The sequence below is a fragment of the Aquarana catesbeiana genome, linkage group LG08, assembly GCF_042186555.1.
Source record: "Aquarana catesbeiana isolate 2022-GZ linkage group LG08, ASM4218655v1, whole genome shotgun sequence".
Classification (NCBI taxonomy): domain Eukaryota; kingdom Metazoa; phylum Chordata; class Amphibia; order Anura; family Ranidae; genus Aquarana; species Aquarana catesbeiana.
The window spans coordinates 292625790-292651277 of NC_133331.1; the positions used below are offsets into that span (position 1 = coordinate 292625790).

General features: G+C 44.5%; 2 protein-coding genes across 2 annotated transcripts in view; both read left to right on the top strand.

Annotated features, from left to right (window-relative positions):
* LOC141104991 (uncharacterized) overlaps positions 1 to 23468 on the top strand; it is a 57622-nt gene extending 34154 nt beyond the window's left edge. Inside the window, exons 4-5 of the mRNA XM_073594798.1 lie at positions 9432 to 11498; positions 20198 to 23468. Coding sequence (XP_073450899.1) covers positions 9432 to 11498; positions 20198 to 20736 — 2606 coding nt within the window. The 3' untranslated portion in view covers positions 20737 to 23468. The remainder of the gene's footprint in view (positions 1 to 9431; positions 11499 to 20197) is intronic.
* LOC141104943 (oocyte zinc finger protein XlCOF8.4-like) lies at positions 14220 to 17688 on the top strand. Its single transcript, XM_073594748.1, has 3 exons — positions 14220 to 15744; positions 16894 to 17022; positions 17296 to 17688. Exons 2-3 carry the CDS (start codon positions 16927 to 16929, stop codon positions 17644 to 17646), a joined length of 447 nt encoding a protein of 148 aa, XP_073450849.1. The 5' UTR covers positions 14220 to 15744; positions 16894 to 16926; the 3' UTR covers positions 17647 to 17688.
* Positions 23469 to 25488: the final 2020 nt, after the last annotated feature.

The window sequence follows — 25488 nt, forward strand, 5'->3', positions numbered from 1 at the left end:
AGTAGGGCAGATATACTTTGAACGCTGTGTTTTGCTGTAGATGCCTTGAAGGAAGGATTCAATAAAGCAAGTCTCTCGTTTGGCTCTCCTGTCTGTACACATGTGCAGACTTTTGTGGCTTAAGAACTGGTCAGCCGAGCTTCCTTGTAAGAAGTTGTTGTTTGGTGAAGATTTGGGCAAATATGGATAGCAAAATCGAAACTACCTATAATAGCGAAAAAACATCCACTGAGAGGCGCAACCATTCGTACTATCAATACGATCTTTAAAAAGACAAACCTTTCATCTCATCCGAGCCCTATGGCCCCGGTGTTGGGTTCACCAGACTTTCAACCTGGCCTACTAGACCGGAGGTATGAGGTACTAAAACAAAGGGGGAGAAGCAGGCTCATACACTTTTCTAGGGGTAGCTGTTTGATGACACGAGGTGAGGAAGAAGTGGCATCCGATTTAGATTATTTCAGGGCAATGCAGTTAGGTGCTTTTATCCGGTCGAAAATTAAAACCTATCCAGTGGTTCTGGATCTATCCTGCTTCGAGCGGAGATGTTTAGACGGAGAGAGTATGAGACACTCCCTATCACACTTTTATGAGGTACTAACGAGTCTGGAAGCCCCCCCAGGAGCTTAATTTCATTCAAGCTTGGGAGAGAGAGATAGGGGTAATGTTCTCTCAAAGACAGAAGGTTAAAATTTTAAAATCTATACATAAAACATCGATTGCTAGCAGGTACCAAGAGGGAGGATATAAAATCCTCACTAGGTGGTACAGAACACCTTCTGTTCTACATAAAATATTCCCACAGACTTCAAATATGTGCTGGCGTTGTATGAGAGCGGAGGGCACGATGTTGCACATATTTTGGGATTGCGAGAAGATCAAGGGTTTTTGGGAAATGGTTGAGGAAACGATTAAGGATATCACAGGTGTGTCTCTTGGGAATGATCCGGCTGCATTTCTATTAAATGATGTTCCCTTGTCGGTGGAAAAATATAAGAATTCCTTGCTTAAACACCTTCTCACGGCGGCGAAGGCCTGTATACCGGCTTTGTGGAAGAGTTCAGTCCCTCCGACCAAAATACAGTGGTGGGCCAGAATTATAGAAATCCAACAAATGGAAAATTTGACTTTGATGCTGAAAGAACAAGACGAGAAATACTGGAGGATTTGGACCACCTTTCTGGACTATGGAAATAGAGAACAGGAGAGGTAGACTATGTGCGATCGAACGGGAGGGAAGAGGGGGTACCCCCTGTTAGGTTTTTTTTTTTTTTTTTTTTTTTTTTCTTTTTCATTTGAGGGTGGGGGTTGGTACAAGGGGTATGAAAAGAGAAAAGGGAAATTATACATGCTGTTCAGGTAGATGAGATTCAGATCCACTTGAAAGAAAATGCATTATGTTGTTATATTACGTTTAAATGGAGATGTAAGAGAGGATATGAAGATTAAGTGAAATGTTTTATGTGGCATGTATTATATGTTATTCAAAAATAAAGAATTTATAAAAAAAAAAAAGATTTGGGCAAATATATCCAAAAGATTTCCGGAGGGAAGAGCTCTCTACTTTCTGTGAAGAGAAGGACTAGGTGTCCCTTGTTTAAACTTCAGGGACCACTTCCTCAAGCGTCTCAGCGCCAAGGTAGTTCTGCCGCCAACAGGGCACTAGAGCCAGGAGCAAGCCACAGGGACAGAAGAAACCCTAGGTCCAAAACTCTTCCAAACCTGGCACCAGGCCCTCTTTTTGAGGGGATGCCCCCATTCTACCGAGTGGGGGGAAGGCTGCTCTACTTTGCGGAGATTTGGAGAACAGTGGTTCAGGACGAGTGAATCACCTCGACAGTATCCTGCATTTACAAGCTGGAATTTTGGGGGTTTCCTCCACAGAGGTTTCTAAGATCCAGCATTCCTTCGGATCCTCCAAAATGAGACTTATTGTTTCAGGCACTAGATCATTTAGTGCATCAGGGAGTGATTATACAGGTCCCTGTATCTGAAAGGGGCGCAGGGTTTTATTCAAACCTGTTCATGGTTCAAAAACCAAATGAGGACATAAGGCCCATTTTTGATCTAAGATCCCTGAACCAACATCTATTAATCCAGTCCTTTAATAGATGTCTGTCCGCTCGGTATTAGCCTCGCTCCAGATGAAAGACTTTTACACATACACGTACTGTACCTATTTTTCAACCTCATCAGAGGTTCCTGCGATTTGCAGTAGAGGAACGTAATTTCCAGTTTGTGGCTCTGCCCTTCGGGCTTGCCACAGCACCCCGGGTGTTCACAAAGGTCCTAGCACCAGTACTGGGTCTTTTAAGGGCCCAGGGGATCTTGGTGCTCGGATACTTGGACGATCTCCTGCTCAGAGACCACTCACTACAGGCCCTAGAACAGAGCGTAGCCTGCACAGTGCAGTATTTAGAAAACCTGGGCTGGCTCATAAATAGCGAAAAGTCAGCCTTGAGACCAGCTCAGAGTCTGAAGTATTTAGGTCTGATCCTAGATACGGTCCAGGTAAGGGTATTTTTGCCACCCGTAAAGATCTGTGCCCTGAAGGATCAGGTGCGTCAGGTAAGGGGCACCAGGCAACCCTCCTGGGAAGGATGGTGTCCTCCTGCAAGGCAGTGCCCTATGCTCAGTTCCAATCTAGGCCTATACAACAGGACATCTTGTCAGTTTGGAACAGGAGAGTTCAAGCCCTGGATTACCCCATGTCCTTATCTCCCCTGGCATGCTTAAGCCTAAGCTGGTGGTTGCAGGATCAGAACCTGAGAAGGGGAAGATCCTTCCCCCCCGTTGTCTTGAAGAGTACATAGAAGTAGACATGTGCGCCGTCAATAAATTTGTTTTGTTTCGTTCCATTCTGTTTCGTATTAAAATTAATTCAAATTCCGTAATTCATGTCTGAAATTCAATTTGGATTCGTACGAAATATGAATTTTCGTTAGGTTCGTTAACTTTTCATAACAATTACGAATGTTCGTTATGATGAATTTATCATTATGAGGGGCTCCCACCATCCCTGTGCTGACTTCTTGGGTTTTTGACTTTTAGGTTCGTTAACTTTTCGTACCAATTACGAATGTTCGTTAGGAATTTGGATCCGAAATTCGTAAACGAAATTTCGTATTTCGTACAAAATTCGGAAGCATGGCAATTCATATTTAGGATCCTCCTGAATGGACGAATTTACGGAAATTCGTACGAATTTTCGATTCGTACGAAACTAATCGCACATGTCTAGCAGAGGGACATGTGCTGGTTCTATCGACAGTCCATATCCCGGGGAGATGAGAACTGGAAGGCAGATTATCTCAGCTGCCAGCAGATCTGTCCGGGGGAATGGCCCCTACCCCCGAGCGTGTTCCGGGAAATTTGCCGGTGATGGGGACGGCCAGATGTCGATCTGTTGGCATCCAGGTTCAACAACAAGCTACATCAGTTTGTGTCTCAAACAAGGGATCCTCTGGTAATCGGAGCAGATGCTCTGGTAGTTCCATGGAGCCAGTTCTCCCTGGTTTATGCCTTCCCCTGATCCCTCTCCTTCCACATCTGTTGTGCAGGATTTGGAAAGAGGGGGTTCCAGTCATCCTGGTGGCACCAGCCTTGCCCAGAAGTCCCTGGTTCCCAGAGATCGTGAGATTGGCAATAGAGGGGCCGTGGACGCTTCCGCGCTGCCCTGATCTACTGTCTAAGGGTCTTATATTCCACCCCAATTTACAGTCTCTAAATTTGACCGCGTGGCTATTGAAGCCAGGGTGTTGAAGAATCATGGCATCTCGGGACCAGGGGTGTCTACCCTAGTGAATGCCAGAAAAGCGGTCACTAGGAACATCTATTATAAGGTCTGGAAGACTTATATTGCTTGGTGTGAAGCCAGAAATTTGCATCCTCGGAAATACATGATTGAGAGAATTCTCTCTTTTCTACAGTTGGTTGTGGAAATCAAATTGGCTTTGAGTACAATCAGAGGTCAGATTTCAGCCCTGTCGATATTCTTTCAAAGGCCTTTGTCCTTCCTTTCGCTGGTCCGAACCTTTATGTAGGGGTTAACTCATTTGCTTCCCCCCCATTAGGTCACCTATGTGTCCTTGGGACTTAAATCTGGTGCTGTCTGTGTTACAGAAACAACCATTTGCGCTTATCAAGGAAATTCCTTTTTAGTCTTGCTGTCACGCAAGGTAACCTTCCTGATGGCCATCACCTCGGCTAGAAGGGTGTCGTAATTGGTGGCCCTTTCATGTAGAGAACCATACCTAATCCTTCAACACGACAATGTGGTGTTGCATCCTATTCCATCTTTCTTGCCAAAGGTGGTGTCGGCCTTCCATTTGAATCATGACATTGTTTTGCCTTCTTTTTTTCTCTCAGCCTCGTTCGGCAGAAGAGTGATAACTGCACTCCTTGGACGTAGTCCGGGTGGTCAGAGTTTATTTGTCTAGATCTGCGGAGCTCCGAGGAACAGACTCCTTTTTTATTTTGTCAGAAGGACCCAAGATGTGGCAAGCAATTGACGATGGAAGCTTCTAAAGCTTCCATCACCAATTGGGTCTGCCAATTGATCATTCAGGCCTATGGTCTGAAAAGTAAGGCTCCTCCTTTCAGGGTGAGAGCTCATTTTACCAGGGGTGTAGGAACCTCCTGGGCTTTTCCCCATCAGGTATCTGTGGCTCTGATTTCTAAGGTTGCTACCTGGTCTTCGGTTCACAAGATTTTATCAGGTAGATGTTAGAGCAGCTGAGGATTCGGCTTTCGGCCGTAGTGTACTACAGGCTGCATAGGGCGGCACAGTGGTGTAGTGGGCAGCACTCTCGCCTAGCAGTAAAATGGGGTTGCTGGTTCGAATCCCAACCTGCCCGGAGTTTGCATGTTCTCCCTGTGCCTGTGTGGGTTTCCTCCGGGTACTCCGGTTTCCTCCCACACTCCAAAGACATGCTGGTAGATTAATTGTCTTCTGTCCAAAATTGGCCCTAGTATATGAATAAGAGTTGGGGACCTTGGATTGTGGGCTCCTTGAGGGTAGGGACCGATGTGAGTGTGCGATGTATGTGTGGAGCGCTGCGTAAATTGACGGCGCTATAGGGGTACCTTTTAAAAAAAAAAAAAAAATAATAGATGAGCATCTTAATGAGACACAATGTACAGGGATAGGGACAATTGTAGATACGCACCCACACTCACTCAGGTTGAACTGGATGGACTGGTGTCTTTATTCAACCTTACTAACTATGTAACTATGTATAAAGTTTGATGGCTATAATATTTATTTGGCCGGGTGTCTTCCTCCCCTCAAGGCTTTTGCTCTGGGTCTCTCCCTCCCCTCTTTTGAGGATTCAGTGCTTTCTACAAAACCGAAGTAGTTCCTGTATGGGAGTCGTTATATGGGGGCGAACTTCCTGTCTAAGACTTTGGTCTACCAGTGTCCATTCACTTAGAGATGGCATATAACCCAGTAAGTAATGAATAATAGCATAACTCTATGATCCGTGATGTATTCAAAGAAAAGGATTTTACGGGTAAATATGACGAAAAAAATCCTATTCTCATTTCCCAAAGTTATCCGTGTACAAGAAGGCCTGTATAGATCACATGACGGCACCAATGACGATGGAGGAGGACCGGAGTCACATGACTGAGAAGATAATAAACCTCACCCTGGAGATCATCTACCTGCTGACCGGAGAGGTGAGGAGGATTCTGGGAGGTCACATGACATCACTCCTATCTCTATTAATAAAACACAGACCTGACCGGAGAGGTGAGGAGGATTCTGGGAGGTCACATGACATCACTCTTATCTCTATTAATAAAACACAGACCTGACCGGAGAGGTGAGGAGGATTCTGGGAGGTCACATGACATCACTCTTATCTCTATTAATAAAACACAGACCTGACCGGAGAGGTGAGGAGGATTCTGGGAGGTCACATGACATCACTCTTATCTCTATTAATAAAACACAGACCTGACCGGAGAGGTGAGGAGGATTCTGGGAGGTCACATGACATCACTCTTATCTCTAGTAATAAAACACAGACCTGACCGGAGAGGTGAGGAGGATTCTGGGATTCTAACATGATATTCCTATTGGTTCTCCAATACAGAGATTTCCTCTTGTGAAGTCAGGTGATCATATGACCATCACAGTGCCTCCATGTGACTCCCTAAAACCTGAGAGACACAACATGGAGAAGATTCTAGAAGTCACCAAGAAGATGATGGAGCTGCTGACAGGAGAGGTGAGGAGGATTCTGGGAATTCTGGGACATTATCCAGTAACAGACAAGGGATGTGTCTGGATGGTGACTGTATCATTGTGTGTGTCAGGTTCCTATAAGGTGTCAGGATGTCACTGTCTATTTCTCCATGGAGGAGTGGGAGTATTTAGAAGGACACAAGGATCTCTACAAGGACATCATGATGGAGAACCATCAGACTTTGAGTTTTGTTAAGATTGTAAGGAAGGAATTTCCCCGGAATGAGACGATATTGAACCTCACCCTGGAGATCCTCAGCCTGCTGACTGGAGAGGTGAGTGTAATGAAGGGGTTAAATCTGATCCATGGGTAACATTGACTGGTGGGTCAGTGAGTCTTACTAGTAAAACATTAGAGTCTCTACTGTTTGTAGCACTCACCCCCGGAGGGCCACTGAGAATATGCCCAGGTCTCCCTTGCCAGTACGGAGGTCCCCAGTCTCACGCACGCCGACAATAATGGCTTCATCTAGGAGATGTTATTTTAGAATTTATTGCTAAAGATATAGAAACAGAAGAGAGGTTTAGGGTCACAGGATACTCCAAAATGAGAACAGAAATCAACAGGAGGACGGACTTCCGACAGACTTTTTAACGAACGGACTTGCCTACACACGATCACACCAAAGTCCGACGGATTCGTACGTGATGACGTACACCGGACTAAAATAAGGAAGTTGATAGCCAGTAGCCAATAGCTGCCCTAGCGTCGGTTTTTGTCCGTCGGACTAGCATACAGACGAGCAGATTTCTGGGTCCGGCGGAGTTACGACGTAAAGATTTGAAGCATGTTCCAAATCTAAGGTCCGTCAGATTTGCGACTGGAAAAGTCCGCTGAAGCTCCGGTGAAGCCCACACACGATTGGATTGTCCGCCGGATTTGGTCCGTCGGAGTCCGTCGGACCAGTCTGGTCGAAAAGTCTGACCGTGTGTACGCGGCATAAGGCTCCATACACACTATTAGATTTTCTGCAGATTTTTGTCTTCAGATTTACCAAAACCTTGTAGTGCAAGGGCCTGCCTGATTGCATACAAATTGAAACTCCTAAGGTTTGACCTCATATTATATGGTTTTGGTAAATCTGAAGAAAAAAAATCTGCAGAAAATCTAATAGTGTGTATGGGGTCCCTTATAGCTCCAGTCAAACATGAAAGCCCCAAATCGGGTCCTACTCACAATATCCCAGTACCTGACCACCATCCAGCTTTCACCAAGAGGTCCTTAGTGAGGGAGATAAAGATCCTCCTTCAGACCAGGACTTAAGAACAGCGACTTTCAGCTAATAATCCTTTATCTGTCTTCCCTGGGCCCACAGCCCAGCTCCTGTTGAGGCCCACACTGCAGTTTCTTGTCTCCGTATCAATCTTCCATTGACAGCAGCTCCAGGAGAACTGGAACCCTCTCTGGAGAGAAAAGAAACCCCGGGCAAGGCCTCCCAAATCTTTATTATCTGCCCAGCCACCTTCTGGACACCTCCTTCCAGGGATTGGCATGATAAATATTCATACTGGTCATTTGATTCTTCCTGCCCTATACTCTGGAAACTTCTTCCCCAAGCAGGTGGGGGGAATAAAACATGCAGCTCAGGAAACCCTGACCAGACAAAAGCAATAGATCAGTGATCCACTCAGCACAGGGAAGCCAAAAACTAAATTTAACGAGACAGCCTAACTAGAGCAGGGCACTATATCCGCCCCCCCATCTCAAAATATGACCATATCCTCATGGGTCAGGTGACCACGAAAGAAAAAAAAAACCTCTTGCTCCCTAGAGTGGAGTATCCTATTACAATAGTTAGTCGGGGGGGGGAGTCAAGTAAGACCAGTGCTCCACTCAGCACAATGAGACCAAAAGGAAGGGAACTAAATACATTACTTCTAGAGGGAGATATAAATCTGACCACATTGTAATCATATCATTGGTTGAAGATGTCTGTCCTTTGATGAATTTGGCACATTCTGGCCAATCCCCGGTGAATAAATCTAGAGGTGAGGGATGATGGGAGAGTGATATTTATCTTTGTATAACACAGAACTGTACAGTAGTAATGAAGAAAGCTACTGAAAATGTCACAAGAAGGAGATCTCATAATATGACCAGAAGATCCTCGAGAATCCAGAATCCCATCACCATCCCCCCACCTCCATCCCTGATCCCTACAAGACACAACACGCAGAAGGTTCTAGAAGTCACCAAGAAGATGATGGAGCTGCTGACAGGAGAGGTGAGCGGTGCTGGGAATTCTGGGACATTATCCAGTAACAGACAAGGGATGTGTCTGGATGGTGACTGTATCATTGTGTGTGTCAGGTTCCTATAAGGTGTCAGGATGTCACTGTCTATTTCTCCATGGAGGAGTGGGAGTATTTAGAAGGACACAAGGATCTCTACAAGGACGTCATGATGGACAATCAGCCGCCCCTCACATCACCGGGTAAGAGGAGACTTTATTGTAAAGGAGAGAGCAGTACGGAGGGTCCACCTAGATCCCCCATCATCTGATAAACATAGAAACAATGTATTCAGTCATAACTGCTAGAAAATTTCTTAGAACCCCCAAAGATTAAAAAATATATATAAGCTGAGGTCCTAGAGAATAAAATGGTGGGTGTTGCCATTTTTTGTGTCACACGGTATTTGTGTAGTGGTTTTTCAAACTTTATTGAATTTTAGTGCACACAAACACAATGATAATATTGTGATAACATCCTCATATAGAAAGTTGTAATGAAGGAATAGCCAATAACCCAATGATGGTGGTCTTCAGGATCAGTCCAGTCTTCATCTTGGTTGTTCTCCCCCCCATCCTCACTCTCTGACCTCTGGTGGGGCTCAGCCCCGCTGTTATTCATGACTAAATCATGGACTAAATAAGGAAGTGCAGGACTTCTTGTGTTGGGAAGATGGCAATGAGTGATAGAGGGGGTGGGGACACTCGTCCTATAATCCCCTCATCACTGTCACTCCTATAAAAGACAGTTCTCGTTGTTTCCTCACTCTCTGACTAAGGTCCATGAATAAAGAAATGAACTGGTAGGAGATCAGAGGACCCATTTACTAGTTACCTTGAGGGGGGAATTGTAAGATCCTCAGAGACAAAGCTGCCTGATGTGGGCGGAGTCCTGGTTTAGGGGAACCAATGTCTAATAAAAATCTTTTTATTTATTTCTATTTCAGTACATGGACGGGAGATGAGGAAAACCTCAGAGGATTGTCTCACTTTGTCTCCAGACTGTAAAGTAGAAGATGAGGACATCACACAGTATAGTCCAGGAGAAAACCCGACTACCTCAAATGTCCATCCGGCACCACACAGTGTAGATGGACCATCGTATTCCTCTTATCCTGAGGAACCTCAGACTGTGCGGGACGGTGCCGGACCATCGTATTCCTCTTATCCTGAGGAACCTCAGACTGTGCGGGACGGTGCCGGACCATCGTATTCCTCTTATCCTGAGGAACCTCAGACTGTGCGGGACGGTGCCGGACCATCGTATTCCTCTTATCCTGAGGAACCTCAGACTGTGAGGGACGGTGCCGTCCTTCCATCAGATAAGAGGTTTTCCTGTTCTGATTGTGGAAAGTGTTTCCGTTTTAAATCCAGACTTATTGTACATATAAGATCTCACACAGGGGAGAAGCCGTATACCTGTTCTGAGTGCGGGAAAGTATGTTTAACAAAGTCCCAGCTTTCCACACATCTGAGATCTCACAAGGTTCAGACTGCGAGGGATGGTGCCGTCCTTCCAACAGATAAGAGGTTTTCCTGTACAGAGTGCGGGAAGTGTTTCAAATCGAAATCCTGTCTTAATGAGCATAAAACATCTCACACAGGCGGGAAGCCACATTGCTGTCCTGAGTGCGGGAAATGTTTCCAATTGAAATCCAGACTTATTTTGCATATAAGATCTCACAAAGTTGAGAAGCGGTATTCCTGTTTTGAGTGTGGGAAGTGTTTCAAATCGAAATCCTTTCTTCATGTGCATAAACGATCTCACACAGGTGAGAATACATATTCCTGTCCTGAGTGCGGGAAAGTTTTTTTAGCGAAGTCCCATCTTTCCACACATCAGAGGTCTCACACAGGTGAGAAGCCATATTCTTGTTCTGAATGCGGAAAATGTTTTGTACAAAAAATAGGACTTGTCAGACATCAGTGGTCTCACACAGGTGAGAAGCCGTATTCCTGTTCTGAGTGCGGGAAATGTTTTATACAGAATTCAGACCTCGTCAAACATCAGAGGTGTCACACAGGTGAGAAGCCGTATTCTTGTTCTGAATGCGGAAAATGTTTTGCACAAAAAACAGGACTTTTAACACATCGGAGGTCTCACACAGGTGAGAAGCCATATTTATGTTCTGAATGTGGGAAATGTTTTGTACAAAAATCACAACTTGTCAGACATCAAAGTTCTCACACGGGAAAAAAGCCGTATTCTTGTTCTGAGTGCGGGAAATGTTTTTCACAGAAGTCCAATCTTTACAGACATCAGAGACCGCATATGGGCGAGAAGCCATTTAACTGTTCTGAGAGCGGGAAATGTTCTGTACGAAAACCAAACATTGTTAAACATCAAAGTTCTCACACGGGGGAAAAGCTGTTTTCTTGTCCTGAGTGCGGGAAAAGTTTTTTAAGCAAGTCACGTCTTTGCAGACATCAGAGATTGCACACGGGGGAAAAGCCGTATTCCTGTCCTGAGTGCGGGAAATGTTTTTCATGCAAGTCACATCTTTGCAGACATCAGAGGTTGCACATGGGGGAAAAGCCGTATTCCTGTCCTGAGTGCGAGAAATGTTTTTCACAGAAGTCACATCTTTGTAGACATCAGAGATCTCACATGGGGGAGAAGCCGTATTCCTGTTCTGAGTGTGGGAAATGTTTTTTAAGCAAGTCCAGTCTTTACAGACATCAGAGATGTCACACGGGGGAGAAGCCGTATTCCTGTCCTGAGTGCGGGAAATTTTTTTCACATAAGTACCATTTTTACACACATCAGAGGTTGCACACGGGGGAGAAGCTGTATTCCTGTCCTGAGTGTGGGAAATGTTTTTCAGTTAAGTCAAATCTTCTCGAACATCAGAGGTCGCATACGGGTGAGAAGCCGTATTCTTGCCCTGAGTGCGGGAAACGTTTTTCTCAGAAGTCCAGTCTTTACAGACATCAGAGATCTCACACGGGGGAGAAGCCATATTCCTGTCCTGAGTGCGGGAAATGTTTTTCACATAGGTCCAGTCTTGACAGACATCAGATATGTCACATGGGGGAGAAGCCACTTCCTTGTCCTGAGTGAGGGAATTGTTTCTCACTGAAGTCCTGTCTTCCTGTACATCAGAGGTCCCACACAACCCTCGAGGTGTATTAGTGCCTTAAGTGCGGGAAATGTCTTCTATATGAATGTTGCTGGACATGTGGGGAAGAGGCACACCCTGATATACACCTCAGATATACTCCATGGCTGATCTTCATCATGTAAGAAACAGTTTATAAGGAGATCAGAGATCATCAAAGACATGGATGAAGTGTTGTACCGTGTTGGCCATTGATAGCAGGAGAAAAATAAAAATAGAGTCATTACCTCTCATTGGCTGAGTAGATTTTGTGGTGTAAACTCTTGCAAGAGGTCTGTTTTCTCAAGTCGTCTTTCAAGACGAAACGCGTTAACCCCACCACTTAAAAGGCGGTCCTCTAGGCCTTTTAAAATAGAAATGGAGTCATTACCTCTCATTGACTGAGTACATTTTGTGGTGGAAGATTTCACAAACACTTACAGGTCCGTTTAACCATTTCACCTCTGGAAGGTTTTACCCCCCCTCATGACCAGGTCATTTTTTGCTATTTGGCACTGCGCTACTTTAACTGGTAATTGCGCGGTCATGCAACGCTGTGCCCCATGTATATATATTTTCCCCCCACATATAAAGCATTCTTTTGGTGGTATTTGATCACCATTGGGGTCTGTAATAATTTTCTAAATAAACAAAAAAAGGCCTAAAGTCTAAAAAAAATAAATTAAAAAATATTTTCTGCTTTCTGTTATAAAACATATCTAATAATAATAATAAAAAAAATATCAAATTTCTTCATAAACTTTGTCAAAATGTTTTCTGTTACATATCTTTGCTAAAACAAAATCCCAATATGAGTATATTAATTGGTTTGTGTGAAAGTTATACCATCTACAATATAAAGTATATATACTGGAATTTTCATTTACTTATCTTTATACCAGTAATGGTGGTGATCAGCGACATAGTGGGGCTGTGATAGTGCGGCGGAAAATCTGACACTAACTGACACTGAGGAGTAACTGACACTGATATCACCAGTGACATGAATACAATGATCAGGGATAATACTATACACTGTCACTGTAATAATTACACTGGCTGGGAAGAGGTTAACATCTAGGGGTGATCAAAGGGTTAAATGTGTCTAACAAGTGTTATTGTGTGTGATGTGTGCTGCTTTTTACTAAAGATCTCTTTGTTTCATATCCCTGATTTGCATGGATAAGAAACAGAGAGATCGTTCCCTCTGTGCAGAGCTCTGTGCTGATTGTCAACACAGGGCTCTGGGCTGTGATTGGACACAGCAGGCCCCAGCCATTAATCATTGGCCAGGACCTGCTGACAGACTCCCGCATGTGTGCGCCCCACACCCGGAAACAGGCAGGGATGTACCAGTAAATAGGCTTGCCTATACGGGCCGCTCATGCGTAGTACAATGCGAGCAGGTGGACCGTTAGTGGTTAAAAAAAAAAAACCCCCAAAAAAATGTGACATGCATTTGCTGAGCCGTGATGAATGCTGGTCGTATTTCTTTTAGATTTACCAAAACTATGGAATAGGAGGGCCCACCTATTTATCCATTCACTCTGTATCCAATCAGCCAGGCCCTAGCACTACATCAGGGGTGTGCAACCCATGGCCCGTGGCCTACATGCAGCCCCAGGGAGTTTAGCATCCGGCCCAGGCCCACCTGGAGGGACGCTGGGGGTGCCGTGCAAACATAGCAGCTGTGGCAGCTTACATTGACAAGCCAGGCAAATGCACATGTGGAGGGATGCTGTGCAAACCTAGTTGATAGGTGCAAGGTGTGTGTGCTAATGAGGTCAGCTGGTAAACTGCTTCCTGTGTCTTACTGGCTCTCGCATCCCTAACCTACATACTAGGGGTGTTGAATTTAATTTGCAGCATCGATGCATCGTGATTCAGCATCGATGCATCGCGATTCGGCATCGATGCTGCAACCAAAGTAATCGACTTTGGGATAACGTCATCTGCGCGCCGCGCTGTGCCCTGCCACTCTGAACGGAGCCGAAAGGTGGAAAGGCGTTGTGCCCTGCCTATCCAAACTGAGCCGTGGGTGTTAGCCGCGCCCTCTTTTCCTGCCTCCCGCTGATGTCATCCCTAGCCACGTCTGGCTGCTACAGGAGAGGAGACATGTGGAGCGAGTGTCCCCGACTTCCGGTCTCCAGAGAGTCCTCCTCCTCCTCAGCTTACTGTCAAACAGGCTGCTGTGGGAGACCTGAGCCAGCCAACAGGCTGCTACGGGCAGTGGGAGACCCGAGCAAGCCAGAAGAATACTGTACGGCCGCACTTGCCCTCCTCACAGGCTGCTGCGGGCAGTGGGAAACCAGTGCACACTCTGTCATCATCATCATCAGGTACTTAAGTCAGACACATATCTGATGCACCATTCAAATTTGCCAAAATATGACCGTAATAAAATAATAAATAAACTTGATGGTGGACGTAAACATTAACCACTTAAGGACTAGCCTCGTTTTGGATTTTAGTGTTTAAAACAGGTTTTTTTGCTAGAAAATTACTTAGAAAAAAAAACAATATATAATGTTTGGGGGTTCTAACACCCTAGAGAATAAAATGGCAGTCAAGGCAATACTTTTTTTTGCACCGTATTTGCGTTGCGGTCTTATAAGACCACTTTTTTTGGAAAAAAATTCACTTTTTTGATTAAAAAAATAAGACAACAGTAAAATTAGCCCAATTTTTTTTTTGTATTGTCAAATATAATGTTACGCCAAGTAAATTGATACCCAACATGTCACACTTTAAAATTGCGCCCGCTCGTGAAATGGCGTCAAACTTTTACCCTTAAAAATCTCCAAAGGCGACGTTTAAAAAATTCTACAGGTTGCATGTTTTGCATTACAGAGGAGGTATAGGGCTAGAATTATTGCTCTCGCTCTACCAGTCGCAGCGATACCTCACATGTGTGGTTTGACCACTGTTTTCATATACGGGTGCTATTCACGTATGCGTTCGCTTCTGCACGCAGCTCGTCGGGACAGGGCGTTTTAAAAAAAAAAAAAATTCTTATTTATTTTACTTTATTTTTATTTATTTTTTCACTGTTAAAAAAAAAAAAAAAAAAAGGATCACTTTTATTCCTATTACAAGGGATGTAAACATCCCTTGTAATAGAAAAAAGCATGACAGGTCCTCTTAAATATGAGCTCTGGGGGTCAAAAAGTCCTCAGATCTCATATTTACACTAAAATGCAAAAAAAAAAAAATTGTCGTTTGGAAAAAATGACAAAAAAATGCCTTCAAAACAAATGGGCGGAGCTGACGTTATGATGTCGCTTCTGCCCTCCTATGGTATGGAGATGGGTGGGGGCCATCTTAGCCTCACTCGTCTCCATACCCAGGAAGTGACAGTTCCAGATCGCCTCCGCCGCTACCGACGGCTCCGGTAAGCGGCGGAGGGCGCGGGAGAGCGGCGGGAGGGGGGTGGCACCTCTCCCGCCACCGATAATGGTGATGTTGCTGTGAATCCGCAGCAGAGACCACTATTATCGGAAACACAACCGGCTCCTGTAAAGATGGATACCTCGGTTGTGGCAGCAGCTGCTGCCGTTACCGAGATATCCACCTTCAAAGTGCCGACGTATATGTACAGGAGCCGGTCGGTAAGTGGTTAAAGTGACAGTGCCATTTCATGAATTATGTTTTATTTTTGTCTTATTGTCTTAGTGATTGATTCACATCATAACTTCATTGATACCTTCTTTTTTGGGGGGCTAAAATTATGGCATTCATCCAAACATCCAAATAGCCACAGTTTGGTTCGAAACTAGGTTCTGACTTATTGTCTCATCCCTAGATGTCAGTTGCTACTGAAAGATAGAAAATGTTCATTACCAGTAACCCAAGAAATATTTGACTGAACCCTGGTTGAGAAAGTCTGGACTAGGCACTAATATATTTCTCCCTTGGTGGGAGAGGAGATGGAGATCGACCAAGGCCGTGTTCACACTACTAAACATTACTTGGGGCTGCAGTTGCTCTGAGCTCCACAAGGTGGTGATCTCACTTCTACCCAGACAAGAAGTCTCTATGGAAGACAGGAAGTGATGTCACCTACAGAAAGGAAGTGATGTCAGATATAAATAGGAAGTTCCGGGGGAGAGGTGAGTCGTGAGGAAGTAGAGAGGAGACATTGCTGAAAGTGGCAGAAGAGAAGGTAATAAGATCTTATTTTCTATTTACACCCAGTAACCCCCCGTCATGTCCGTCCTCTTCCTCCATAGTCACTGTGACGTCTTTTGTCTCCAGCAGATGATGATACACACATATATAGTGTGGAAACCTAAATTAACCCCTTCAGGGTCGTAAAATTTCCCCACTTACCAGGCCGGAACATTCTCTTCATTTTGAAGATAAATTCTAGTAATATGTTCCTCTAAACAAACAGCACTGATAATAAATAGACAAGACAATGACCATCCTGACCATACATGGCCTACAAAGGGCAATTATTACACTACACAGGCAGCCAATGGGCAATCATTACAATATGCAGCCAACACAATGATGGAGTTCCGGGGTCAGGAGTATGGAGCATAGAGCCCCTTACATTGCTTGTCAGGAGGAAGAAAACATTCCCCAGCCTGCCATGAAGAATATGTTCCATCATTGGTGTCCAGATAGAGGAAAATACTGAGGGCTCTGAGGGAAGTAGAGAATCTTAGGGGTCTGTGAGGAGTAATGAATAGCTGATGGACTTTAAGGGTCCCTTAGTGGGTAGTGGGGGAGCTTTGCAGTCAGGGGTCAGGATTATGGAGCATAGCACCCCTCACATTGCTGGTCAGGAGGAGGAAAACATTGCCCAGCCTGCCATGAAGAATCTGTTTCATCATGGGTGTCAGAAGGAGGAGAAGATGAGGGGTCTGTGAGGAGTAATGGATAGCTGATGGACTTTAAGGGTCTCTTAGTGGGTAATGGGGAGCCTTGCAGTTAGAGTTCTGGTAATTATCCTGATTAGCTGGCAAAACAAACAAGGAGGTTCCTCTTCCTTGACCTCACAGCACTGCCTCAGCGCAAAACAGGAAGACAGAAGAAGGATCATATTTAACATTCCTTATCTGCAGATCTAAAACTAATCAAAACCAGTTCAGAAATAAAACAAACCCAAAAGAGAAAAACTATTTATGATTCAGCAGGTCCCAGGACCTTAAAAATGTAACAACATTTAACAGTCCAAATGAAATGTGTTCTCATGGGGGCAGTAGCCCTCAAATGTACAGCAACCCTCCTATTACCCCCTCACATCCACATCCTATTATTGTGTGACCAATACCATCCAAATAATTCTTACTTTCATTTCCCGAAGTTATCCGTCTACAAAGAGACCTGTATAGATCACATGACAGCACAAATGAGGATGGAGGAGGACCAGAATCACGTGCCTGAGAAGATACTAAACCTCACCCTGGAAATTATCTACCTGCTGACCAGACAGGTGAGGAGGATTCTGGGAGGTCACATGACATCACTCTTATCTCTATTAATAAAACACAGACCTGACCGGAGAGGTGAGGAGGATTCTGGGAGGTCACATGACGTCACTCTTATCTCTATTAATAAAACACAGACCTGACCGGAGAGGTGAGGAGGATTCTGGGAGGTCACATGACATCACTCTTATCTCTATTAATAAAACACAGACCTGACCGGAGAGGTGAGGAGGATTCTGGGATTCTAACATGATATTCCTATTGGTTCTCCAATACAGAGATTTCCTCTTGTGAAGTCAGGTGATCATATGACCATCACAGTGCCTCCATGTGACTCCCTAAAACCTGAGAGACACAACATGGAGAAGATTCTAGAAGTCACCAAGAAGATGATGGAGCTGCTGACAGGAGAGGTGAGGAGGATTCTGGGAATTCTGGGACATTATCCAGTAACAGACAAGGGATGTGTCTGGATGGTGACTGTATCATTGTGTGTGTCAGGTTCCTATAAGGTGTCAGGATGTCACTGTCTATTTCTCCATGGAGGAGTGGGAGTATTTAGAAGGACACAAGGATCTCTACAAGGACGTCATGATGGACAATCAGCCGCCCCTCACATCACTGGGTAAGAGGAGACTTTATTGTAAAGGAGAAAGCAGTACGGAGGGTCCACCTAGATCCCCCATCATCTGATAAACACATAGAAACAATGTATTCAGTCATAACTGCTAGAAAATTACTTAGAACCCCCACACATTATATATTTTTTTCAAGATGAGGCCCTAGAGAATAAAATGGTGGGTGTTGCCATTTTTTGTGTCACAGGGTATTTGCGCAGTGGTTTTTTAAACTTTATTGAATTTTTGTGCACACAATGATAATAATGCCGCACGGTGTTTAAAAGTAGTTCTCAGTTGAAGCAATGCAGTAATGAGCTGTCACCATCACCTCCACACGTGAGAAGAACAGGAGATGAATAAACCCCCTTATATGTAAACTTTTACCAGACAACGCTGGGATATAAGCATCAACACCAATCTTGGATAATCTCTCTGAATGGATTGCACCACAGAACTTATTGCAGCAGGGAGGATGGATCATACGCCAATGGACTCATTCCAGAGTGAAAAAAGAAGGAAACTCCATAGCGTAATTCCGTTTATAAAAATGTATTCAAAAAGTACATTAAGATACATTAAATATTCTTAAAATACATATCAATAACGCATCAGCATCCTATCAACGCAGTCAGCACATAACCACATGAGGAGGAACCCAGGCGGTGTCTCCTACCACAAGCTGCTCGGCTCACTAGCGATAGTGTAACGGTGTCCCCAATCAATGTGTTGACGTCACAAGTGGTGACCCCCAGATGATGCCGTTGATGACGAAACGCGTCAGTGGTTTGGCCAAATGATGACCACTTTTGACGTCAACAGATTGGTGTTGATGCTAATATTTCAGCGTTGTCTGGTAAGAGTTTACTTATAAGGGGGTTTATTCATCCCCCGTTCTTCTCACATGTGGAGGTGATGGTGATAGCTCATTACTGCATTGTTTTAACTGAGAACTACTTTAAACACCGTGCAGGATTTTTCTCACTACTCAACTGTGGAATAACCTATATGTGCAATAGATATTGGACTTTCAAATATATATGCACTGTTTATGATAACACACCTATAATAGTTGGACTGTGTTCACTGATATGTAGTGCTGCCTTGTTGTTTTGTTTTGTATCTCTACAAGTAACACTTGCAAACTAGCAGGTGTACGTGGTAGCAGCTTCAGCCTTAATTGGCTACACTCATTTACCCATTGAGGGTTTTATATTTGTTTTACTGTCCTCCGAAAGCGCTTGTTTTATGCAGATAGGGGTTCGTGCTGTATTTATTTAATGATAATAATGTAATAACATTCTCAAACAGAAAGTGATAATGAGGGAGGAGTCAATAACCCAATGATGGTGGTCTTCAAGATCAGTTCAGTCTTCATCTTGGTTCACCCCCCATCCTCACTCTCTGACCTCTGGTGGGGCTCAGCTCTGCTGTTATTCACGACTAAATCATGGACTAAATAAGGAAGTGCAGGACTTCTTGTGTTGGGAAGATGGCAATGAGTGATAGAGGGGGTGGGGACACTCGTCCTATAATCCCCTCATCACTGTCACTCCTATAAAAGACAGTTCTCGTTGTTTCCTCACTCTCTGACTAAGGTCCATAAATAAAGAAATGAACTGGTAGGAGATCAGAGGACCCATTTATTAGTTACATTGAGAGAGGGAATTGTAAGATCCTCAGAGACAAAGCTGCCTGATGTGGGCGGAGTCCTGGTTTAGGGGAACCAATCTGCTCATGTCTAGTAATAATCTTTGTATTTCTGTTTTAGTAGATGGACGGGAGATGAGGAAAACCTCAGAGGATTGTCTCACTTTGTCTCCAGACTGTAAAGTAGAAGATGAGGACATCACACAGTATAGTCCAGGAGAAAACCCGACTACCTCAAATGTCCATCCGGCACCACACAGTGTAGATGGACCATCGTATTCCTCTTATCCTGAGGAACCTCAGACTGTGAGGGACGGTGCCGGACCATCGCATTCCTCTTATCCTGAGGAACCTCAGACTGTGAGGGACGGTGCCGGACCATCGTATTCCTCTTATCCTGAGGAACCTCAGACTGTGAGGAACGGTGCCGGACCATCGTATTCCTCTTATCCTGAGGAACCTCAGACTGTGAGGGACGGTGCCAGACCATTGTATTCCTCTTATCCCGTGGAACCTCAGACTGTGAGGGACGGTGCCGGACCATCGTATTCCTCTTATCCTGAGGAACCTCAGACTGTGAGGGATGGTGCCAGACCATCGTATTCCTCCTATCCTGAGGAACCTCAGACTGTGGGGGACGGTGCCGGACCATTGTATTCCTCTTATCCTGAGGAACCTCAGACTGTGAGGGACGGTGCCGGACCATCGTATTCCTCTTATCCTGGGGAACCTCAGACTGTGAGGGACAGGGCCATCCTTTCAACACATAAAAGCTTTTCCTGTCCTGAGTGCGAAAAGTGTTACCATTCTAAATCCGGTCTTCATGCGCATAAAAAATCTCACACAGGTGAGAAGCCACATTGCTGTCCCGAGTGCGGGAAAGTTTTTTTAACGAAGGCCCAGCTTTCCACACATCAGAGGTCTCACACAGGTGAGAAGCCATATTCTTGTTCTGAATGCGAAAAATGTTTTGCACAAAAAACAGGACTTGTCAAACATCAGAGGACTCACACAGGTGAGAAGCCGTATTCATGTTCTGGATGTGGGAAATGTTTTATACAAAAATCAGACCTTGTCAGACATCAAAGTTCTCACACGGGAGAAAAGCCTTATTCTTGTTCTGAGTGTGAGAAATGTTTTTCAAGGAAGTCACATCTTTACAGACATCAGAGGTCGCACACGGGTGAGAAGCCGTACTTCTGTCCTGATTGTGGGAAATGTTTTTCAAGGAAGTCACATCTTTACAGACATCAGAGATCACACACGGGGGAGAAGCCGTATTCCTGTCTTGAGTGCGGGAAACATTTTTCAGAGAAGGCCTCCCATAACAGACATCAGAGATGTCACACGGGGGAGAAGCCACTTCCCGCTCCTGAGGGTGGGAATTGTTCTTCATTGAAGTCCTGTCGTCCAGTAAATCAGGGGTCCAACACAAACCTCGAGGTGTATTAGTGAGTGCAGGAAATGTCTTGTATATGAATGTTGCTGGACATGTGGGGAAGAAGCACAGCCTGATATACACCTCAGATATACTCCATGGCTGATCTTCATCATGTAAGAAACAGTTGATAAGGAGATCAGAGATCACCAAAGACATGGATGAAGTGTTGTACCGTGTCGGCCATTGATAGCAGGAGAAAAATAAAAAGTCCTTACCTCTCATTGGCTGAGTGGTGGAAGATTTCACAAACTCTTACAGATCTGTTTAGCCACTTCATCCCTGGAAGGTTTTACCCCCCCTTCATGACCAGGACATTTTTTTACTATTCAGCACTGCGCTACTTTAACTGGTAATTGTGCGTTCATGCAGCGCTGTACCCCATGTATATAAATTTCCCCCCCCACAAATAAATCTTTCTTTTGGTGGTATTTGATCACCATTGGGGTTTGTTATATTTTACTATATACAGTGGGGACGGAAAGTATTCAGACCCCCTTAATATTTTCGCTCTTTGCTATATTGCAGTCGTTTGCTAAAATCATTTGAGTTCATTTTTTTCCTCATTAATGTACACACAGCACCCCATATTGTACACACAGCACCCCATATTGTACACACAGCCCCCCATATTGTACACACAGCACCCCATATTGTACACACAGCACCCCATATTGTACACACAGCCCCCCACATTGTACACACAGCACCCCATATTGTACACACAGCCCCCCATATTGTACACACAGCACCCCATATTGTACACACAGCTCCCCATATTGTACATACAGCACCCCATATTGTACACACAGCCCCCCATATTGTACACACAGCCCCCCATATTGTATACACAGCACCCCATATTATACACACAGCACCCCATATTGTACACAGCACCCCATATTGTACACACAGCACCCCATATTGTACACACAGCCCCCCATATTGTACACACAGCACCCCATATTGTACACACAGCACCCCATATTGTACACACAGCACCTCATATTATACACACAGCACCCCATATTGTACACACAGCCCCCCATATTGTACACACAGCACCCCATATTGTACACACAGCACCTCATATTGTACACACAGCACCCCATATTGTACACACAGCACCCCATATTGTACACACAGCACCTCATATTATACACACAGCACCCCATATTGTACACACAGCCCCCCATATTGTACACACAGCCCCCCATATTGTACACACAACACCCCATATTGTACACACAGCACCCCATATTGACAGAAAAACACAGAATTGTTGACCTTTTTGCAGATTTATTAAGAAAGAAAAACTGAAATATCACATGGTCCTAAGTATTCAGACCCTTTGCTGTAACACTCATATATATAACTCAGGTGCTGTCCATTTCTTCTGATCATCCTTGAGATGGTTCTACACCTTCATTTGAGTCCAGCTGTGTTTGATTATACTGATTGGACTTGATTAGGAAAGCCACACACCTGTCTATATAAGATCTTACAGCTCACAGTGCATGTCAGAGCAAATGAGAATCATGAGGTCAAAGGAACTGCCTGAAGAGCTCAGAGACAGAATTGTGGCAAGGCACAGATCTGGCCAAGGTTACAAAAAATTTCTGCTGCACTTAAGGTTCCTCAGAGCACAGAGGCCTCCATAATCTTTAAATGGAAGACGTTTGGGATGACCATAACCCTTCCTAGAGCTGGCCGTCCGGCCAAACTGAGCTATCAGGGGAGAAGAGCCTTGGTGAGAGAGGTAAAGAAGAACCCAAAGATCACTGTGGCTGAGCTCCAGAGATGCAGTGAGGAGATGGGAGAAAGTTGTAGAAAGTCAAAAATCACTGCAGCCCTCCACCAGTCGGGGCTTTATGGCAGAGTGGCCCGACGGAAGCCTCTCCTCAGTGCAAGACACATGAAAGCCTGCATGGAGTTTGCTAAAAAACACCTGAAGGACTCCAAGATGGTGAGAAATAAGATTCTCTGGTCTGATGAGACCAAGATAGAACTTTTTGGCCTTAATTCTAAGCGGTATGTGTGGAGAAAACCAGGCACTGCTCATCATCTGTCCAATACAGTCCCAAAAGTGAAGCATGGTGGTGGCAGCATCATGCTGTGGGGGTGTTTTTCAGCTGCAGGGACAGGACGACTGGTTGCAATCGAGGGAAAGATGAATGCGGCCAAGTACAGGGATATCCTGGACGAAAACCTTCTCCAGAGTCCTCAGGACCTCAGACTGGGCCGAAGGTTTACCTTCCAACAAGACAATGACCCTAAGCACACAGCTAAAATAACGAAGGAGTGGCTTCACAACAACTCTGTGACTGTTCTTGAATGGCCCAGCCAGAGCCCTGACTTAAACCCAATTGAGCATCTCTGGAGAGACCTAAAAATGGCCGTCCACCAACATTTACCATCCAACCTGACAGAACTGGAGAGGATCTGCAAGGAGGAATGGCAGAGGACCCCCAAATCCAGGTGTGAAAAACTTGTTGCATCTTTCCCAAAAAGACTCATCAAAAGGGGCTTCTACTAAATACTGAGCAAAGGGTCTGAATACTTAGGAGCATGTGATATTTCAGTTTTTCTTTTTTTAATAAATCTGCAAAAATGTCAACAATTCTGTGTTTTTCTGTCAATATGGGGTGCTGTGTGTACAATATGGGGGGCTGTGTGTACAATATGGGGTGCTGTGTGTACAATATGGGTGCTGTGTGTACAATATGGGGTGCTGTGTGTACAATGTGGGGGGCTGTGTGTACAATATGGGGGGCTGTGTGTACAATATGGGGTGCTGTGTGTACAATATGAGGTGCTGTGTGTACAATATGGGGTGCTGTGTGTACAATATGGGGTGCTGTGTGTACAATATGGGGTGCTGTGTGTACAATATGGGGTGCTGTGTGTACAATATGAGGTGATGTGTGTACAATATGGGGTGCTGTGTGTACAATATGGGGTGCTGTGTGTACAATATGGGGTGCTGTGTGTACAATATGGGGGGCTGTGTGTACAATATGGGGGGCTGTGTGTACAATAATGAGGAAAAAAATGAACTTAAATGATTTTAGCAAATGGCTGCAATATAACAAAGAATGAAAAATTTAAGGGGGTCTGAATACTTTCCGTTCCCACTGTAAAAGAAAAAAAATAAAAAAAAATCTAATTTCTTCAAAAACTTTGACAAAATGTATTCTGCTACATGTTTTTGATAAAGGAAAATCCCAATATGAATATTTTAATTGCTTTGTGTGAAAGTTATACTGTCTACAATAAAAAGTATATATACTGAAATTTTTATTTATGTATTTATTTTTATACTAGTAATGGTGGTGATAATCGACTTATAGTGGGACTGCGGCAAGCAATCTGATGCTAACTGACACTGACATCACCAGTAACACTAATACAGAGATCAAGGATAATACTATACACTATCACTGTACTAATGACACTGGCAGGGAAGGGGTTATCATCTAGGGGCGATCAAAGGGTTAACTGTGTGCCTAAAAAGTGTTAATGTGTAATGCTTTTTACTAAAGATCTCTTTGTTTCATATCCCTGCTTTACATGGATAAGAAACAGAGAGATTGTTCACTCTGTACAGAGCTCTGTGCTGATTGTCAACACAGGGCTTCTGGGCTGTGGTTGGACACAACCGACTAGCAGATCCTAGCCATGAATCATTGGCCAGGACCTGCTGACGGACTCCCGCATGTGTGCGCCCTACACCCAGAAACAGGCAGGGATGTACCGGTACATAGGTTTGCCTATAGGGGCTGCTCATCCGTAGTACAATGCGGGCAGGTGAACCGTAAGTGATTTAAAAAAAAAAACGTTTTACGCTTTCGCTGATCTGTGTAGAATGTTGGTCGTATTTCTTTTAGATTTACCAAAACTATGGAATAGGAGGGCCCACCTATCTATTCACTCTGTATCCAATCAAACAGGCCCTTGTACTGCATCAGGGGTGTGCAACCGGCCCCAGAGAGTTTATCATCCGGCCCAGGCCCATCTGGAGGGACGCTGGGGGTGCCGTGCAAACATAGCAGCTGTGACCGCTTACATTGACAAGCCAGGCAAATGCACATGTGGAATGATGCCGGGGATGCCGTGCACACCTAGTTGATGGGTGCAAGGTGTGTGTGCTAATGAGGACAGCTGGTAAACTCCTTCCTGTGTCTTACTGGCTCTCACATCCCGAATCTACATACCAGGAAGTCATGACATTTTCTATGAACACAGGACTGGCTAAGGTAAGGCCTTGTTCTAATAATCGAAGAAAGCTTTTATTTTTCTGCAACCGAGGAACATTAATGGTATATCGGTACATAGGGGGGCTGGTATTTAGAAGAAGTAAACAAAAGATGAACTCAGCCTTTAAAGATGGGAAGTATGGAGCAGCTCCATGAATAGACACCCCTAGCAGTGTTATTACCAGGCTGCAGCTAGGGGGAGCTCTAATGTTTAGAGTGTGATCACAGGAGAGGGATCCCATCTAGCTCACATTATTCCTTTCACTGCCAGAGCTGTTTTTGTATTTTTTTTGCACACACGTTAACATTTTGGGCCTGAAGATTAGTTAAAACCCCCAAACATATATTTTGTGCCAGCAAAGGCCCTGGAGAACAAAATGGGGGTAGTTCCAATTTTTAATGTCAGATGATATTAACTGAATCGTTTATCAATAGAAAATATCACCAAGAAATGCACAAAAGTTTATTTTAGGGCACACAAACACAATATATTACACAATTTTTCAGGTA

Excerpts from the sequence above, each read along its gene's own strand:
- LOC141104943 (XM_073594748.1), top strand. The coding sequence starts at position 16,927 with ATGACAGCACAAATGAGGATGGAGGAGGACCAGAATCACGTGCCTGAG. Across the intron at positions 17,023-17,295 it reads TCTACCTGCTGACCAGACAG|AGATTTCCTCTTGTGAAGTC; the intron begins GTGAGGAGGATT and ends TCTCCAATACAG.